Below are 21,025 nucleotides of genomic sequence, written 5' to 3'. Positions count from 1 at the left end.
AATTGACTTTCTAATAGTTCAGCAAATAGTTGTGTGCGCCCCCAAGGAATGCAACAAAGCTGGCCAGACAATCAAAGTTAGCTGCTGTAAAACCACCGCATGTGCCACCCACAGCCACCCAAAAATGTTTGCCGCACACAAGAATTTTCTTCTCGCTTGTTGGATTTTTTTTTTTTTTTGTTCTTGCCAGCTGTTTGTTACGGCAAATAGTTTTAATGGGCGGCGGTTTTCCGGCCAGCAAGTCGAACTTTTCCACTGGCAAGACAATGGAGAAGAAAAGCGAAAGAACTCGCTTCAATTTGCAGCAATTTGTTATGAAATTCAAAGGGATCTGCATGGTTTTATTCCCTTGGCAATTTGCAAGGCAATTAAACTTGACGCCGAGCGACGGTGGCGGGGGGGCAAAGTTAAAGTCCCTTCACAAATTTTCCCCGGCCGCACAACGTTGCGTATGCGCAATGCTTGACCGGCGAGAAGTTGCTGAAATAAAAACTGCATAAATAAACACTTTGGCTGGCATCAGGGAACATTGACTCTGACTCCCTTAACATTCCCTGTAATTCCGTGATTGCGCATTTATGGCTTCATTTGCCTCAGATATTTTTATGTCCGTCCTCCGAATCGTTTGAGAAGGGGGTTTATATAGGAATGGAAATGAAGGGGCTTCCCTTTGTGGTAATTTGCAGCATCCTTTGAGGCCTTACACCACCGCGCCTATCGTGGATTTGTCCTGCGGCATTTGGCAATATTTTACGTTAAATGTGCTCTTCATGTAAATGAAGATTCCACTCTGTATTCCAATCCATATATCAACATTGTATTTACCGCTGCACAAATTATGGTCACATTAACCGAACATTCACTCGCGATTTCCACTTTTCTGCGTCATCATTAAATAAGGAAAAACCAAAGTGAACCGAATCGTCGGGGCAAACGTAAAAAGGAAATGGCGTAATTTCATTAATAAAATAACACTGCCAAGGAGGGGAAATGGATCGAATTTCGGTGGTTGGTAGTGGGTTCTTTAAGGTTCGGATTTTACACAATCCAGTTGGGCGGAAGGGGAATAAAATGGACCCGAAATCCTACTTATGCATAGTGAATGAGGCCACGAAGACAGCTTAACCTTAATAAGGAATTTTAATGTTTTAAATTCTCTCCTTCTTTAGCTGTTGATAGCTTGAGATTCAATAATAGCGCTACAAAAAGTGTAATGGCTTTCTGGATGGACTGGATGGGCCACAGTTTTGTACAACTAATTCCTTCCTTCTATAGTTTTTCAAAGTTCGTCCAGAAGTTTGTCATCGAGTTTTGAACTTTTCATTATTGAGTAAAGTAACATAAGCCAGCTTAACCCATTTTTCATTACTCCTTTCACGCTCCGATGTCCTTGAGTGGCTGGAATTTATGGGTGGAAAGAAAGCAAAGAAAAATAAGGAGCGGAAAATGGGGGCAAATACGTAATTCCTGCAAGGTTGCAGGGGAAGAAAATAAAGAAAAGGCGGCAGGAAAGTTTAACAAAACTTATGAAATATGTGGCAAAGTTGAGGCGTAAATAGAAACTACAATGTTGTCGACACCGCCTCTTCTTGTCCCGCAATTTTCCCACCTTTTTCATTTGCTGCCATTTCCACGGCCTTTTCTTTTGTGGCTCACGTTTCAGTGGGAAATTGCGAGTAACGAGGAAAATTAAAAAGCAATATACAAACAGCAATCACGCACACAGCAGCACAAAAAGAATTCTGAAACTCAAATTAAAGAAAGTCAAAGTGTGCACTGTTAAAAAAATGGAAACGAAACCTCAGTTATAGACAATTTAAAGTCATTTGCAATTCGTTACATTTTCCTTTACGTAATACACCTCACTAAAGGTCAAGGTCAAATATAAATAAAAACTGGACTGCGTTTTCCTCAGTGTATGTGTGGGTGTGTCCCGAGCCTAAAAGTAGGCATCAAAAGCACACGCGTGTGCGGTCATTAAGTAATTCGCTTTAATGGTCAGCGAGCTGGTGGCCACTCTTTTGGATCCCACTCTCCTTCTACCCCGCCCTCTCACTCTCTCTTTATTAGAGCTTTTCCTACCAGTTTTCCCACCCACTCGTTTCCACTGGTGGGTGATTGCCTAATGAGCCACACAACGCGAACAGAACACGCCGAAAGTGCGCTAATGTTTGTTTGTGGCATTAATTTTGTTTACAAGTCGTTTGTGCAGGAGTACCCATGAGGGTCACCCAAACACCCCAGCCAGCACCCCAGCAAGCAACCCTACCCCTACACCATACTACCCATATTCTGTTGCTTCCCCCTAAACTGTCCGCCTAACTGAATGTCCTTTCATTAGCGAAGCGGGTGCCCCACACCAGCTTGCCCGTCAAGCTAAACCGCTCCTCCATCATTCATATTCAATTTGCGTTCTGTTTTTATTGCGCCTTAGCACAGACTACAAATATTTGAATTGCACTCATTCTGCTCGGCTATGCAGATGGGTGAAATAAAAAGGGGGGACTTTTGGTTGGAGTGGGGGCTTATGGGGGAAAATGGACACTTCCTCGAGGAGCGCACTTAATTGATTGCTTTTCAGCTTGAGCCAGGACACTGCGGAGGGTTGGCTGCGTAATTGATATTTAATTAAAGCGCAGCAACTCAGCTGAAGTAGCTGCCAACTCATGAGTGTCCTGCGAAAAGGACGAACGCTAGCGTAGCGTCCTTCCGCCCAACCGGAGACATTGAGCGTGAGTAATGACAGTCATCTCAAGTCAGCAGCTGGGGAAAGTGAGCTAGTAAGAAGTTCAAGCTGAGCACAGGAAATTGAAAAAAAAGGGAAATTAAATCAAGTGGCCAAGTAGAGTTTCAATCGTTCGATAGAAGTGAAAAAGGGCAATCTATACTTTTTGTTCAAAGTGAAAAGGGAATTTAATTTAATATTATGTACTCTCTTTATGGCAGACGCGGAGATCTCTTAAAGACACCGGAATTATAAATATTTCAAACAAATTTAATAAAACTTTATTTACCCGCACCAAAAAAAAAAAAACCCAAACTTCCGGGGAAAAATGTGAAAACTAATTCGAAATAATTTGACCAACTGCTAAATCCAACTTGAGCTTATTCCCGTCACACAGAACAACAAAAAACTATGTCAACTGTTGGAAAGCAGAGAAAGGGGAAAACCAAAAGCAGAGAATAGAAACCGAAACAGAAACAGAAAAAAACCCTCCAATTGCAGCAAATCAAGCCGAACAACTTTGTGTATATGCCACTTGAAACTTTCCGGCTTTTCCGCAGACAAGGTGAGGTAGGCAGTTAGCCAGGCAGTTTGGCCACGTTCTCGAGCGTTTTGTTTGCCTTTCTGCTGTTTTCTGCTGTTGCCACTGCTGTTTTCCTGCCGTTTTTTTTCCCTTTATGCCGCTGCCTGGCCATAATTATAAATCAACTAGCTGAGTGCGCCCCACCTGCTGCTGCTGCCGCTGCTGCTCTGTTGCTTACTACCAACTAACTAATCCACTCGGGCAAGAGCCGAAGGCAACATTAAGAGCTGCCACCACCACCACCACCCACTCAACTCCACCGAACTCCCGCCGCTGGCGACCCACTTGCAACAAGTTGGGTGGAGCTGATTCGGGTGGTGGGCGGGGGCATGTTGCCACAGTTAGTTGACTCACTTTCACTCGAAGGGCGTCACAGAACTAAAACAGAACCAAAAAATACACGGTAAATACTACCAAATAGAGTTCATAGAAATGCAAGATATTTAGGACACTTGAAATACTTATTAAATATTCTAGACAGTAAATTAATTCTATCAATAATCCAATGTAGATTTCCAATTCAAGAACAATGGCCCGTTTTTCTCAGTGCAGATAGTGTTGGCAGCGGTAAGGCGACCCCAGTCGGAGCATTTCCCCTGTGTATGACATCAGCTATAATTTCCATTACGAGTCGAGCGCTGAAAATTGTACACCAGGGAGCTTATTAAGCACGCTTCCCCCCAGCCCCTCCTTGTAATGTGCAAATGAAATGAAATAAAAATGTCAGGGCGCAGTGTACGGAATTGATGCCAGAAAACCGAAATAAGTGGAAAGGAAAGGAATTGTGAAAAACGCGGGTTATGGTAATACCGGAGAATGCGAACAGAAGGGAGTCACACGACACCGGGAAACTTGGCCAACATTTTTACATAATTTCGCCGCTGAGCTTGCAGCGCTTCACTTGTTGCCGCCAATCTGCTCTTGAACTACCAATCCTTGCGCCATAATACCCATAATTCCCTTGTCCTGAGTAATGTTAGCCTAAGGACAATAACTCGAGTGTGTCATGTGCGGATCGTAAATTTGCCACTGACCCGGCCATTTGCATAAATCACTGGGTATTGCAGCGGGTTTCGTGAATGCCAACTTATAGGGCCATTAAAGACGCATCTCCGGCAGTTATATAACGAGTTTTCGAATTAAAGGGAAGAACAGAGCCGTTAAAAAACTAAAAACTCAACCTATATGCTTGCAAGGTAGATATGTTTTTCCTTCAGTGTAGCCAGGAATAAAGCCCCTTTTTGGAGCAGCACTTACATCGCTTGGCAACTAAATCAAAGCATTGCATACTTTACTGGCGTGAAATTACATAAGTTCTCCGACTGCTCGGCTTGTCCCATCTCCAGTTTCACGCACTTTCCCTTTGTTTTCAATTTCGTTTTAATAATCGTAAAGGGAAGAAGAACTGGCGAAAGGCAGTTAGCAGAACAACCCTGGGACGAGGTCTTTGGGGGGCCATGGCAACCGATGGTTCAGATTTCAACACTTATTTGGCTTCTGATTATTATTTCATGCTCGTGGGCCGCACCGAGTTGTTGCGAGTCCTGAATCCGGTCGCTACCCGAGTTCCGAAGCCTGAATCGCGATTCCTGTGTCCTGAGTGCTGTGTTCACGCATCACGCGCCCAAAAGTATGCAGGCCATGATATTTGCTTTTTATCGCCTTCGCCACATTTTCACATTTTGGCGTGGAAAACCTTGTCTCGGTTCGTGTTGCGTTCGTCTGTTGTTTTCGAAAAGTTTTGCGTGCTATTATTATTTTACTTTGCCATCTTTTTTGCTGCCACGTTTCAGTTTTATTTGCCCTTTTTGGTTTGGTTTTATTTTTACTGTTGCCCGCCCTGCAGCATTCATCAATAATTCACATTTATTTCTTTCTTTTCCACTCGCCTTAATGTTAATGTCATCCCAGTTGGTTACTCAGATTCGCTTTGTTTTCCCCTCAATTCGCAATGTAAGAAATCGACAGGAGACCCCATCGAGGGAGTACTGTCTTCGGAGGGGGCATGGCAAAGTCATTGAAGCCGTTATGCACATATCCTTATGCTCGGCTACGACTCCAGGTGCGTCCTCCAAAGGGGACTGCAAATTTATGCCTTTTGTACAGTCTGAAACTGACTTTCCTCGGTGATACTACAAATACGTTGAATTCCAAGGGAAAAGGCACTAATGCCTTGACTACATCAAAGTGGATGGAAAATGTGTGAATAGCGGGGCACTGGAAGGTATACCTATAGGATAGGAAATTTCTATTTACTATGAATTGTTAAATACATAACGAATTAATCAGAAACATACACACAGCTAAAATGAGCTTCAGATCCGGTTTAGCTTCTACAACGCAATTTATGCATGTAGTTTCTAGTGCTTTATTTCTAGAATGCCTGAGTGGCTGTTGCTCCTGGTGATGATATATTCACATTGCCAGAGAGACAAGGCATAAAATAGGAGGAAAAATGAAAGAGAACATGTGGAGCATTGGGGGAAAAAACAAGTAACACAACACTCAGTCATGCGTTTTCCCGTTTTAGATCCTTGTTATTTCACTCTCTTTTCTGCATTCTTCATGCTGATTTGATTGGATTTGATTTAATTTTCCAATTGAAAACACTTTATCATGTTACCGGTGCACGTATGCTAGAACAATACGAGCAGATGCCATCGGGTTATGTGTGTATGTATGGGGCAACGGGGCGGTTACTTGATATGACTAATAATCACGGCTTAACGCAATATGTTGCGCCCTATTAGGCTAGACTTAACCATAAGCCAAAACGAATTATTCCAGGAAATGTCATTACATGGACTAAAATTAAAAATGGTAGAGAAATTGAATAAACCAATTCAGAATTTGCTGTTTTGTGGGGTATGAATATATATACATATATAGAGTCTAATCATATTAGATTTTAGTTTAAGTGTGTTATTAATGCAACTCAAGGTACTTACTTCCTAAGCACTTTTAACCCTCACCATAATTGCAATGATGAGCCGATAACTAAACTCCAACACCTTTTCTTTTCTTCCCGCAGCAACTGTTTCGCTCGCAGAATCCGGGCCTAGCAGCAGTTGCCACAAATGCAGCGGCCGCAGCAGCAGCCGCAGCAGCTGCCACATCGGCAGCGAGTGCTGCGGCAGCGGTGGGCGCACCACCCGTTCCCAACGGATCGCTGCAGCAGTCGCAGCAGCAACAGCAGCAGCAGCAACAACAGCAGCAGCAACAACAGATGCACATGGCGGCCGCGTCGCAACAATTTTTGGCCGCCCAGCAGCAGGCGCAAAATGCGGCCTATGCCGCCCAACAGGCCACGTCCTACGTCATCAATCCGGGCCAGGAGGCTGCCCCGTATATGGGCATGATTGCCGCCGCCCAGATGCCGTACTATGGCGTAGCACCATGGGGCATGTATCCGGGCAATCTGATTCCGCAACAGGGAACGCAGCCGCGCCGCCCCCTCACCCCCTCGCAGCAGGGTGCCGAGAATCAGCCGTATCAGGTGAGATATATAGCCAGGACATTATCATCCATCCCGCACACTAGCCGCCGTGTTAATGTCGCACACAATGAAGCATTCATCGTATGTACATACATAGCGGCACTGGTGGCACCATATGATGGTGCTGTACATATGACAGGTGTCAATTGACTGTAACAAAGGTTTCACACTCGCGGTCACGGCTAAAGTTAAACTTAGTTAAAGAATTCATCGTACAGTAGCCATCTCAACGTATTAAAATGCTATTTTAATGGTAGGAATCAGAAAAACATGAGCTAATTGCATATTAAACGGTTTATTTAGTAGGGATCACAACTGGAGATTTGTAAATTCAAAAAAAAAAAAAAAAACTACTATGATGTAAAGCTCCCCTTGTAATTCTAACCATAACTATTTAATTTGACCTGAAACGTTGTATATTTATGCTCTGTCTCTCTTCTTTTCTCTTTTTTTTTATACTCACATCATCAACAACACGCTTCTATAACCAACAAACAATGAACAAAACCAAACAAAAATCTAACCCCCTGTACAAAAACGAAATCCGAAACGTGTAAAATACCGTGACCATCGTGCTACTACTGCTGCTTCTGCAGGTCATCCCGGCATTCCTCGATCACACGGGCTCCTTGCTGATGGGAGGACCTCGCACCGGGACGCCGATGCGTCTGGTTAGCCCCGCCCCCGTTCTGGTGCCCCCGGGCGCTACCCGTGCCGGCCCCCCGCCCCCGCAGGGGCCACAGCTGTATCAGCCGCAGCCGCAGACGGCCCAACAGAATCTCTACTCGCAGCAGAATGGATCCAGTGTCGGAGGTAAGTGCTCCTTTCATTTGTATATAGCCTAACTCGCAGTGGGTGAAAATTAGCGATTATATGGATGAATTTCGAATCAAATTGATGAGCAATATTTACCTAACCAAACTGGCACACTGTGCGTATAAGTAATGTAGAATATAACAAAAAGTTACATGGCATATGAGCAATATTTACCTAACCAAAATAGCACCCGGTGCGTATGAGTAATGTAAAAATGTACTACCTTGACTTGGATGAATCAATTCAACATGAAGCACTTATCATCACAAGATTCAGACATTTAATCGCTCATTTCGCCCAGTGTGGAGTGACAGAAATTGTAATTAGTGTAAAGTGTTGCACATCTTCATCAACATATCCAATAAAATGCACTCCCTTGTTGTATGTATGTATGTATAGCCATTAATCTTTGCTTATCTAACAATTCTCTTTGTACTTAAAGGATCTGAGCTCGTAAATAGCAAATATATTCGGGCTTGCCGAATGCCTTTGAATATGTGTGTGTCTGGGTAATAATAATAGAACAAAGTGTTACAGTGGGAAAGTCATTGCAACTTGTCAGCTCCATTGCAAGTCTATGCAATTATAATCGTGCAATTTATAATGCTGAATTTTCATTTCGATTATTTTGCGTGCTTTGTTGCTCTATATTCTTTAAAACAAGGCAGCAACGCTTTTGGTATAGATTGAAAAGTAAATTCTGTTAATACAAAAAGTTGCGAGGTGTAACTATATTCCATAAGGCATAGTTAAGGAATATCCTAGAATAATATTATTTCCCTACTGCCAAAGGAAACCATTTAGTGCTCCCCAAGTTAGAATTACAGGGCATACATGAATCTAGCATTGCCCAGTTACCCAGTCGAGAATGCAATTCTACACCATGGCTTGCCATGAAAACCAACTGTTTGTGTCAGTAAATTTTCCTGTTTTTCATACATATCTAATGCACAGAACAGCCCAGCCATCGAGGAGAAAACTAACAACAATTGCATGCAAGCACGCAAAATGTTATTATTGCCAATGCCCCAGCAACTTCGGCTCTCAACTTCAACTATAATGCAACTGCAGCGACAACAACTGCAGAAGTATAGAATAGAAGACCGACTCATGCAATTTTAAACGTAACACGATGAGTTTGGGTAGACCCTCCTACTAAATATGTAGAAGGAATAAAGAAAAGAAATGCATTGGGTATAAAATCGTAATGGAGAACGATGATAGTTTGTTTATATGTTAAAAATATCACTTAATGCTAGATGAAAATTTAATGGGCAGTACTAATTAGGCGTTTACTTTGGTTTACTTTATATATTTTATTACTTTACTTTATTACTCTACTTTACTTTATATATTTATTACTCATATTTAATTTTACTAACTTTCAATAGCTAATACGCTGTGCACACTCATTATTCTAGGTATCCAGAAGTGCAAAGTTTGTCCATGAGTTTGGGACCCAAAAACTACCAGTTTGCAATAGAATACTTGCCAGCTCTAGAAGGAAAATGTTGGCGATGGCTTATCTTTGTTGTTGCTGAGCAGTTGTTGTATATTTATAGAATTTCAAATTACATTTATTAACTACAGCTAGGCAACAAAAGTGTGCATTCAAACTTTAAGATACTCAAATTTTTCACAAATTATTCAAAGGATTTTCAATTACGTAGAATTTGTTTAACTTGTTTTCGATTTATAAACATAAACGACTGCAGCTTACGGAACGCGTTAACATTCCTTAAAACAGAAAGTTCATACACACCAGTACGGACACATCAGACGTGGACAGCTCCATTAACTCCATTAACAATCAGGCGAAATCAATTATTACGCTTTCCACCTAACGGTTTTTATTTCCCGACCGCATGCAAAAACGCTCTTTCCATTAACGGAACGAATTTCCCGGACTATGGCAGTCGAATCCCGTCCATCCGCCTGACGGTCGGGAGCTGGCATTATTATGTCGTTAATTCATTTTGCCTCATATGGCAGTTTAATGAAGTTTCCAGTTTTCTCTTCTTTTGCACACTGTTGTTCCACATGACGTATGAGTGATTACGTATTTTATATATTTTTCGTTTTTTTTTTTCTTTTTTTGTTTTACACACTGCTTTTATCACTGAAATTGTTTTCAACGTTGCAATTTTAAGCACGGACTTTAAGAGCTGCGATCTGCAAAAGTCCTCAGGTTAAGTAATCCATTTCGAATTTCGAGTGGCTGGGGAAAACTCAATCGAACGCAATCCGTTCTCGAGACCGCAAGTCAAGCCCTGACATGCTTTGCCCCGAGCACCGTGATGATGCCAGGTGATTAGGCTAAGGGTCTCTCGAGTAGTGTGCCACATTCGCAGATCCACATGCCGCACTACTACCAATTTGGATTAGTTGCACTGAGGGAAAAGCGTGCGGATCATAAGACAAGTTGCCTATTAAATTGTGGAAGGAAAGAATGCTCTATGCGCTAATATTTATTTGAATATTTGATTATATTTGAAATTGATCGTTTATACATTTGCAAATGTAAAACCATTAGTTCGATGGCATTTTTGGCCCGAGTGTAACCATTTCCACTTGCACATTCGCATCTCAATTACAATTAGCACATGGCGCCCACAGTTTGTCCTCCGCTGGCACAAATCCCCACTAACAAGTGCAGGCGGCATGTTAGCCAGGCAGGAGGCCACCTCATCATCAGCAGCCCACTCATTATGTTGTGCAATCGATGCTGTACATTGAACACCCTTGTTACCCTCTTTCTAGCCGACTATCTGTCTGTCTGCCTGTCTGACTGTCTCTGACTGTGTGCAATGTCAAAAAGGCTTTTTAATGGAGATTATATTGTTTTAAGTGGCTGACTGAAGCAGAACAGATTGGGACGGGGAGGTGGGGGGGGGGGGTTGGGGTTGGGGTTTGTAAGCAGAGACACGGGCCCAGGGTGGCAAGTTGGATATCAGTTGAACGAATCCCCTTCTGCGTCAGAGACAAGCTGCAATTACAAATGTTAATGCGCCTTGGCCGGGGCCAAAGAAGGGGGTGGGATGTGACTACTGGGTTCCAGGACCAGGCCAGGATTGCAAAAGAAGGGGCGGTGGAGCAGAGGCTGAAGCAGAAAGCAGCTTGACTTTGCAACCGCCATACCCATTTTGGGTATTGCCTTGAAAACAATGGGGGCAGCACAGAAGCGGCAGCAGCAGCAGCAACAGCAGAAGCAATAGCAGCAGGAACATCCTCCCTTTGCCTGCTAAATTATTATGTACACCTTTCGCATGTTGGCAACATGTGATTGCATCACACAGGGGTGCTGGAAAAGTGAAAGGCCTCGCCAACCAAGCCAACCCATCGAATGCAGCGCCCAGCCAACGAAACCACTCTGCATACAATGCAGTACATTGTTCGTCCTGCCAGCCAGCTGCTTTATCCTTTAGCTCCCTGCTCCTCCTCCTCCCTTCTGCGGCAGCCTTTTGTGCAAATGAATTCGTTTATTTTGTAAAATGTCAATTGCTATGCTGGCTTACAGGGCGGAGGAGCAGCAGGGACATCCTGCTTGGATCACATGCAGCACACGGATGACACTTGCTGCGGTGTCGGGAGGTGTTGGCGTGGCGGTCGTGTGTGCACTTTACGCTTAATGAAAGTCTCAATGATGTGTGCCACACGGCGTATGCGTAACTCAAATCAAATTGTATTGCTGCACAGATCGATGTAACAGTGCCAATCTACAAGAACTCTTGTTAATTAAAACACGTTAGTTGTGTAGCTGCATAAAACTTAATTATATTAAAACTTAATTGTAATTACAGCTTTAGATATGTATAAATTATCTTTATGAAGATTGATATTTGCACTGGAATCGAAGTTTAACTGCATAAAGGCAAACTTTTATCTGTCTACGACAGTTGCTGGAATTTAATTGCCAGCTCACAGTTAAAAGTTCTTGCATTAAACGGGGAAATCCCGAGTGAAATGCTTAGTTTAATGACAGCCAGCGGGGCAAGGCGGCAAAAGTTTGTAATTCTTGCATTTAAATTGCAACTAATTTGGCGCCTCTCTACTTCGCCGAAATTGCAGAAGGGGACTGACTAAATTTCAAATACAGACGGCGGAAAAACACAAACAATTTGCATCGAGGAAAGTGTTTTTGGTGGGAGTGGGGGAGTTTTCCACTACGACTGCGCCTGGCGTATGCTTTCCATCTGTTTATTTTATTTCCTGGCCATGCGTTTGCCTGGTATGGTTTTGGGTTTCGGTTAGGTGCGTGTAGTTGCACAATTTAAAAGGGAATTATTCATGCAATTTGTGCGGGGCGAAATGCTGCCAACCGCCCCCCAGCGGTGTGGTGGGTGTTTCGTGTTGGATGGGGGATGCTGGGCGCGCATTTGGCAGTGTATATGGGGCCAGTCTTGCCACTCCCCACTCCCCACTCCCATCCACTAATTCAGGGCCTGCCCGACGACCGTCTGTCTCAGCTCAAATCAGCTTAGAGTGGGAGCAGCCCTCCATTTGGGAGACACTTTGCCAAATGAAACTGCAGTGTACACTCAACCAAAACTTGGTTAGCATCATTCAGTTGTAAATTCCAATGTGTTAAGATTTAATATTGTATAAAGATCTGAATACCTGTCAAGTAAGAAAGGTGAGAGTAGTCATTTATTTTTGTGTTGTTTACGAACTCATTCAAATTTCGAACTCATATATTTCTCGCAGTGCATGTGGAACCATGGCTGCTTCTGATGTGGGCGGTGGGTGGCATTAAAAGACGCCAAGTTTATTGCATGCGACATTCTGTGGTTTATGCACACGTTCCGCAAATAGAAAGAGAGCGACCGAGTGGCGCGAAGGAGACGGCACTAGACGCGAGAGACGACACTTTGCCGCTCGTCCTTGGCTTAATGTAATGATTTTATGAATTATAAATGCACACACGTGCACATTATGCACACGTTCCACTCACTCCTATTTCCGTCTCCACAAGGTGGTGATGGGGGGTGGGGAGGTCATTTAAATGTCAGGAGGAAGGTCGTCAGCGGGCGGGGCTGGAAAACTATTCTCGGCTCGGGCAACTTTGTAAGCGCTGTTAAGTAGGCTATGAAAAAACGGTTTAAGGGGCATTATATGAAATGTAATTAGTGCTAAAGAGCTGCTTCAAAGTAACGGAAACAGAGCCGCGCTTTAATTGCTCAAGAATTGCAGCGGATTTTTAAACGTCCCATTATCCTTAAAGCCTAAAGTGATTACTTAAGGAAATAACAAAGCGGTAGGATATTCGGTTTGCAGGCTCAACGTAAAGTAGTTATTATTAACAGAGCTAAGCCACTTAAGTAAAATCGATCATTTAACTTTAAAGTTGAAGTAGTTACATACAATTTCCACGAAAATTGAGACATTTTACCCAAGTTACTTTAACTATCGATTTCTTCGTTACACTACACACCTGCTAACACTGCTCCACTTTAGTTTTCAGAAACAAACACCAACATTGTGTATTATTTACCAGCCCCATTCCGCAACTTTCAACAAATTGCTTAATAACTCGGTCAACAAATTGCGCACACTGTGTTGACATTAACAACATTCGCCTCGCCTTGTCCTTTAACCCTGTTTTCCACACGCCCCGGAAAACCCATGAGTGGTTCAGAACCACCCAATCCCTTATTCACCTGCAACCAGCTGGAAATTTCGCAACCCTTTCGCGCAGCCTTTGTTGCACTAGTTGCTAAATAACTTAATGTGTCCTGGCCACGCTTATGGCGTATTTTCCGCCCTCTCAATATAAATTTGAGCAATTAATCTGCAGTTGGCTCTTACGGACACCAAAGTGCAACAGAATGTGGCAGATTGTGAAAGGAATTTATTATGACCGAGGGGTTTTGCAGGCTGAACTTTCGCTTTTCGCTGAGTCGCACATTTCCGGATCATTGGTCGCAGGGAATTGAGAGACTCAGCCTGTAAATCCCTCCCCTCAACGTCTCGCTTTCCATTCCCTCTGTACTTTCTCCACTTTCGCCGCTTAGATGGCAAATCAAATGCGAGTGACAGATTACGACATCAATCAAGTTGGCACCGTCTTTCGCCCAGCTACATCCACTCGCTGTGGCCGCCCACTTGTATCCTTTTACATATTCTCGTAGATTGCAGGCTGCCTCATGTGCGCGCACCATTAATGCTGTACATTATGGCTTACAGAGATAGATGTCCGCGGGCGGGGGTGGGATGGAAAGAGAGAGAGAGAGAGGGATGTGTATCGTCTGCACTGCAAATGCCAAATGGCTAAGTGACTAAAACTAAGCCAACAGCTGCGCCTCGAAGCGGGCAATTAAGTTTTACAGGCGCATCAAAGCCGCCTCCTCGCTTCTCTCGATTAATTACGGAGCGACATTGGTGACCGACTGGAAAGGATAATGGCACAGTTGCGTCAGAGTTTTATATCTGGGACCACTTCGAGTTTATATCCCGCCCAAGGCTGTAAGCTGGATGGATGAAACCGGGTTTCGATTTTCCATTTGCCGATTGATTGTCACTGCGGCGGTTGAGTGATGCTATTTGCTGCACTGGGTGGTGCTAAACTATGCAACTAACATGATTAAGTTCACATTGATGTACCTTACTTTTATCTTTCAACTTTGAGTCCTGCCATAAAATCGTGCATTCTCCTCTATACCTTTCCAAATAGCTTATCATTAACTAATGCATTTTTTCTTTGCACTTTTTGCAGGCCTCGCCTTGAACACGAGCTCGTTGACGGGTCGCCGCGACTCCTTCGACCGCAGCACCTCCGCCTTCAGTCCCTCGACCATGGACTACACCAGCAGCGGTGTGGCAGCGGCCGCCAATGCGGTGAACAGCACAGTGGCCCAGGCAGCAGCAGCTGCCGCAGCAGCCGCCGCAGCGCGTGGCAAGTGGCCGGGAGCGATGTCGGGAGCGGCCAGTGGAGCCTACGGAGCCCTGGGAGCGGGCAATGCTTCGGCCAGTCCCCTGGGCGCACCAATCACGCCGCCGCCATCGGCGCAATCCTGTCTCCTGGGCAGTCGGGCACCTGGAGCCGAGTCCCGCCAGCGGCAGCAGCAACAACAGCAGCTGGCCGCCGTTGGTCTGCCGGCGACTGCAGCAGCTGCTCAGGCAGCGGTGGCCGCGGCTGCCAACAATATGTTCGGATCCAACAGCTCGATCTTCTCGAATCCCCTGGCCATTCCGGGTACCGCAGCTGTGGCAGCTGCAGCGGCAGCAGCAGCGGCCGCCAACTCGCGTCAGGTGGCTGCCACGGCAGCGGCAGCAGCGGCGGTGGCAGCAGCAGCCGGCGGAGTGGGAGGTGCCCCACAGCCAGGAAGATCTCGCCTTCTCGAAGATTTCCGCAACCAGCGGTATCCAAATCTTCAGCTACGCGATCTCGCTAACCACATTGTGGAGTTCTCACAGGATCAGCACGGCTCGCGGTTTATCCAACAGAAGTTGGAGCGGGCCACCGCCGCCGAGAAGCAAATGGTGTTCAGCGAGATCCTGGCGGCAGCCTATAGCCTGATGACCGATGTCTTTGGCAACTATGTCATCCAGAAGTTCTTTGAGTTCGGCACTCCCGAGCAGAAGAACACGCTGGGCATGCAGGTCAAGGGTCATGTGCTGCAGCTGGCGCTGCAAATGTATGGCTGCCGAGTGATTCAGAAGGCTCTGGAGAGCATCTCGCCGGAGCAGCAGCAGGAAATCGTCCACGAACTGGACGGACATGTGCTGAAATGCGTCAAGGATCAGAATGGCAATCATGTGGTGCAAAAGTGCATTGAGTGCGTGGACCCCGTGGCGCTGCAGTTCATCATCAATGCTTTCAAGGGTCAGGTTTACTCGCTAAGCACCCATCCGTATGGATGCCGGGTGATCCAGAGAATCCTTGAGCATTGCACTGCCGAACAGACCACGCCCATTTTGGACGAACTGCATGAGCACACCGAACAGTTGATTCAGGACCAATATGGCAACTATGTTATTCAGCATGTGCTTGGTAAGCTATCACTTGATAATTTAACATGTATTCCTTATAGCTGATACATCATCTTACCTTCATATTTGATTTATAGAACACGGCAAGCAGGAGGATAAGTCGATTCTTATCAACAGCGTGCGCGGCAAAGTTCTGGTGCTATCACAGCACAAGTTCGCCTCAAACGTTGTGGAGAAATGTGTTACCCATGCCACTCGCGGAGAACGCACTGGTCTCATAGACGAGGTCTGCACCTTCAACGACAAGTGAGTGCCCGCACGGAAATTGAATCCTTCTTAGCTTTAACTTAACCAAAACTCATTTTCCCTCCGCAGCGCGTTGCACGTGATGATGAAGGATCAGTATGCCAACTATGTGGTCCAAAAAATGATCGATGTATCGGAGCCGACGCAGCTCAAGAAGCTGATGACCAAGATCCGGCCCCACATGGCCGCCTTGCGCAAGTACACCTACGGCAAGCACATCAATGCCAAGTTGGAGAAGTACTACATGAAGATAACCAATCCCATTACGGTGGGCACAGGAGCTGGAGGAGTGCCGGCAGCCTCGTCGGCGGCGGCAGTCAGCAGTGGTGCCACCTCGGCATCGGTAACCGCCTGCACCAGTGGCAGCAGCACCACCACGACCAGCACTACCAACAGCCTGGCCTCACCCACCATTTGTTCGGTGCAGGAGAACGGCAGCGCCATGGTTGTGGAGCCCTCCTCCCCGGACGCCTCCGAGTCCTCGTCCTCGGTGGTGTCAGGCGCTGTCAACAGCAGCTTGGGTCCCATTGGACCCCCGACCAACGGCAACGTTGTGCTGTAAAGGAAATAACAAATTAAGCCAGGCAGTCAAAGGAAACTTCCTTCTCGAATCGCAGTATAGTTTTTAGAAGCTGTAGAGCTTAACATAAACAACAAGTACATATAAATGTAATCTTATTTATTGGAAAAGCAGCGATAAATGGAGCTGCACTCGAAGATTTGCAAAGAGGATAGTAAAACACACATGCGCCAATCTAGAGAAACAAATAGCAAACAAAGAAGCACACTGGCAAGCAAAAAAGCAAAAGAGCTTAACAGCTAAAACTAAAAGAAATTTGTATTTTTACGAACAAAACTAATAACGTTCTCATGAAAAAAGATTTCAAAATATTTGTAAAATGCGCTCGCATAATTAATTTGTAAAAAAAAGGCATGAACCGCAAAGATGAAAGAAAACAAAAATGCGTAGTAAATCGCGATCAAGAAAAAATAATGAATGTAATGTAAAATGTCAATGAAACAGATTTGTCTGCGTACATTTTCGTTGTAACTTTGTATAAATTAATTATTATATAGCAAGTCTATCTGTAAATGATTAATGTTTCGACTGTAAATTAATAAGAAGACAACTGAAGAGCCGGCGAGCTGAAAAAAAAGAAAGTAAAAAGAGCGGGCTGCATGAATTAGCCTACGATTTATAAGTTCAGACAGAGGAACCATTTCTAATATACAAACATATATACGAGGGATAACAGCAGAAGCCGCACTTAGTGTAGAATGTAGAGTAATAATGTTTTTGGAGCCAGCAGCTACAAAGACACAATGAAAACAGAGACACACGAGACACGCCCACGCCCCCTCACGCACACTCGGTTGCATACACCCACACAATGAACGACTCTTCAGCCCATTCACGTTGCTTTTGCACTATGTAAAAATTTTGTATAAAAAAAAACCCCAAACAACAAACCATGTAAACCATGTAATTTTCAAATGTTTCACTGTAAAATGTATACATACTTTATTTTGTAAATTTTTTTTAAGTCGCAAGTAACTCATACATATTCTATTCTAAACCTCACGCATGTATTTATAATTTTATACACATTAGCTGGTGACCACCGATCGACGATCTGCATGGATATTGGTCAGCTGGTGGCCAGCTAAAAGAACCTGTTAGCCAAGTAAGCCAAAAATGATAATAATTGGATTTTAAAACAATAACCATCAAAATAAACCAATTTTTTTCAAAATTTTCCGAGACCCTTTTATGTTTGCTAGCCCACCTTAATGTATGATATATGTATATGTATATTTAAATCGACACTATGCTTTCGCAACTGCACACTGAACGAAATCAGGTGGAGAGTTAACTTTGTTATGTTAGACAGAAAGCGCTTGTTGCTCCCTGCGAAGCTTGAAATGCATTCGCTGTGCGGCATACTAAATAATTAACCAACCCTTCCTTCACGTAAGTGTATAAAATTGTTTTAAAACGTCATCGAAACACTTGTAAATTGCAAACAAAAACTGTATATGTATACATACGAACGAATATTGTAAAAAGTAACAATACCAAGAATTTTGTACATTTTTGATATAAATTTAGATTACTTCGCGACGCCTTATTCCAAATACTAAAATACTGAAAATAATGAAAACGAGAGATGGTAAGAAAATCGAATTTAGACTTTTTTGTCGGTTTCGTCGAAACACACAAAAATCCAATGTAAAACAATTTTTGGAGATCAATGTAAAGTGTATTATGCATATTTTTGTACACACAAATTCGTTGTCGTGTCGTTGTTGTTGTCGTCGTCACCGTCGTCGTTGTCGTTGTCGTATTTTGTATATAACAAGCAAAGGATACCAGTCATTGAACATTTGTAATTTTCTGTACATTTCCCCCCAACACACCCATCCCATTAACCATTAATCATTCACTATTTACCATTACCCCTAATCCATCCCATTGAACATGACCACATTGCAACATCCGTATTATCCTGTCTCTGAACAAGTGAGCGCATTTCAAGCGACAGCGCAAGCAGGGCTCGGTATTATTTGTTTGGTACTTTTAGTTATTAACTTGTCAACTGCCTGTCTCTAGAGCGCAATGCACTGATAATTTTAATTTAAATAATCCATAGATGAACATTGTATTTAGGATTCTCGAGTTCGATACGGAGTGAACAATGCAAGTAGAGATGCTTTCTGTAGGCTAAACACATTGCTACACGCCGTGTACATTTGACGTGTAAAATACACCGAACACCCACACTCACACCGACACGAACACCAACACATCTACACACCCACACAGACACAAAGGACACAGCGAGCTGCTTAGCTGTAGTAGTTAGTGTAAGCCAGCGAATCCCTATAAATATTTAAACATATATACACGCATATAGAATTATGTACTACACTTAGTTTTGAACTTGACGTGAGGCAAACGTTTTTTAAAAAAGAAAAATAATGTATATGTAAAATACATGTGTAGAGTAGCGGAAGTGCCGTGGCACAGTGAAATTTACACGTATGCTGGCGTATTCTACACACGCCCAGTTTTTACAGTAACAATTTTTTGCACGCATGTAAGACACTTGGGTATACAAGTCGAAATCTAAAAATCTAAAGCGAATTCCACTTAAAAAGGATCAATATTTAACAACCACAAATGTAAACAATAAAACTTAAAATGTACGAAAAACTCCCTGTAAACTTGTAATCGTATAAAGAAGCGAATTAAGCAAGCATTTCTTTGTATGCCAAAGGCAAAAACAAGTGGGTCATTTTGAATTTGCGAAATCAGAAAACCCTTCGGCTATTGGTTTGAAATTTTCGCAAACTAAAGTGTAAAAACAAAATAAAGCCCAATACGATAAAGCCCTATAGATAACCAAGATTTCAAGTAAATATAAAGCATACCGCAGAAGCAAAAATTTGTAAAATTTTTTCGACAGCAGAACCTTGTAAACTAAGCTAAGGACATAAATAAACCTTTTGTAATTTGTTGTAAAAAGAAAGGAAAGAATGAAAGAAGGAAGGATGGCGGAAATTAAAAGGCATGACATGTGCTAGAGCTGGCGTCAAGTAAAACTATAAATTATATATAAATATAAATATATATTAAAGCATATACATACATATAAATATAAATAAACAGTAATTAATTAATTACGATAATATTTTGTAGTTACACACTCGAACACACGGAGAAATTCAAATATACAAACACAGAGCGAGACCTTTAGTTTTGTAAACCGCGAGCGATTGGCACAAGTTAAATAACTACAATTTGGACAGCATTGCATTCGAGCATTTGATTTAACAATGCATTAGATTTTTATGTTTATTATTATTATACAAAATACGATTAATGCTAATTTCTTTGTGAAAAAAATAAAACAAGTTTATTATGTAGCAAAAAGAAAACGTTTTATTTCTCAATTCGAACCGATTTAATTGTCTCTTCCTCACACCAAAATGCACACATCCACACATAGTTTCAACTGATTGGCTTCAATGGAAGGCTGCGATGACTACAAAACTGAAATCAAAATTGATATTAATACGGCATGCAATTAACGAGAATAGCATTACATTGAAAATAAATATAGATAAATAATATACACGTACCATAACCTCTATAGCCCTTCCAAATCTGCAGAAAATGGCACAACAACCAAAAATGAAAGCGCAAGTTCGAGGCATTTTATACGGCGCATTTTTTATATATGAGCAGGCTAGCTGTCTATATGATATTACCCAAAAATGGTCGACTTTTATAAATGAGCCAGTAAGTAAACAAGACATATTTTTTTATAAGCCTTGGCAAGCTAAACTTTTACCAGGCCGTACATTTTAAAAAAAATTATACATACTTAAAAGCAAGAATACTAAAACCCTATGCCCGAACTCCTAAATAAAGTCGAATACAACAGCAAAATCCATACCATACCATTTTCAACTAGTAGAATTTTTCCAAAGTGTAGAAATGTAAACCTTTATATAAATATATAGATTTGTAATTGAACTCTCTAGTTGAGGTAAAAACACTTCTATACAATATAAATAAACTCCCAAGTCGGTCGTTTCTTGAAGCTCGACATTTGGAATGAACTGGATAAAGTAGTAAAACTCATGTAGAAACACAGCAGTAAGCTAAAACCAAACTAAAAGTATAAAATATAGATAAACTGTATATAGGGAATACCAGGCAGGCAAACCACTTCAACTGAAAGCTAATCTGCAGGCTTGGGTAGGTGGAGGGTCCGACTATAAAGATGTCTTCACCCAAAAAGTTTGTTTCAAAATGTGCTATTAAACTACAGATTTCGATCATTTAAGTCTTACTTTGGTTTCCTTAGATTTCGATCGTCCACTTCACTTGGTGCAGTTTAAGAGCCCACTATTGACCAAAGCTTGTACTCCATTGTATTTTGAATGCCTACCCCCAAACTAAGCCACACAGAACGGCAGAAACGAGAACATAAAGTAATGAACAGAAAACTTGAATTCAATTATGAATGATATTAAATGAGAAAAACATAAAAACTTATTAGCCACATATGTACGTACGAAGGATGAACATAACTAATGAACAAACTTGTAACTAAATACTTCTACATATTGAATAAAAAGAATGATATTAAAAGGTAAAATT

At 42.7% G+C, this 21,025-nt stretch overlaps 1 protein-coding gene across 8 annotated transcripts in view; it reads left to right on the top strand.

Annotated features, from left to right (window-relative positions):
• pum (pumilio) overlaps positions 1-21,019 on the top strand; it is a 171,340-nt gene extending 150,321 nt beyond the window's left edge. For 5 of the 8 annotated variants that reach the window (NM_169259.3, NM_169258.3, NM_079561.4 and 2 more), the window contains 5 exons: positions 6,340-6,804; positions 7,401-7,617; positions 14,333-15,610; positions 15,687-15,855; positions 15,925-17,605. In NM_169259.3, coding sequence (NP_731315.1) covers positions 6,340-6,804; positions 7,401-7,617; positions 14,333-15,610; positions 15,687-15,855; positions 15,925-16,417 — 2,622 coding nt within the window. In that variant the 3' untranslated portion in view covers positions 16,418-17,605. Of the gene's footprint in view, positions 1-6,339; positions 6,805-7,400; positions 7,618-14,332; positions 15,611-15,686; positions 15,856-15,924 lie in introns of all 8 variants that reach the window. The other 3 variants (NM_001275474.1, NM_001275475.1, NM_169260.4) reach the window with 2 other exon arrangements.
• Positions 21,020-21,025: the final 6 nt, after the last annotated feature.

The sequence above is a fragment of the Drosophila melanogaster genome, chromosome 3R, assembly GCF_000001215.4.
Source record: "Drosophila melanogaster chromosome 3R".
Taxonomy (NCBI): domain Eukaryota; kingdom Metazoa; phylum Arthropoda; class Insecta; order Diptera; family Drosophilidae; genus Drosophila; species Drosophila melanogaster.
This window is presented reverse-complemented; position numbering and strand designations above follow the sequence as displayed.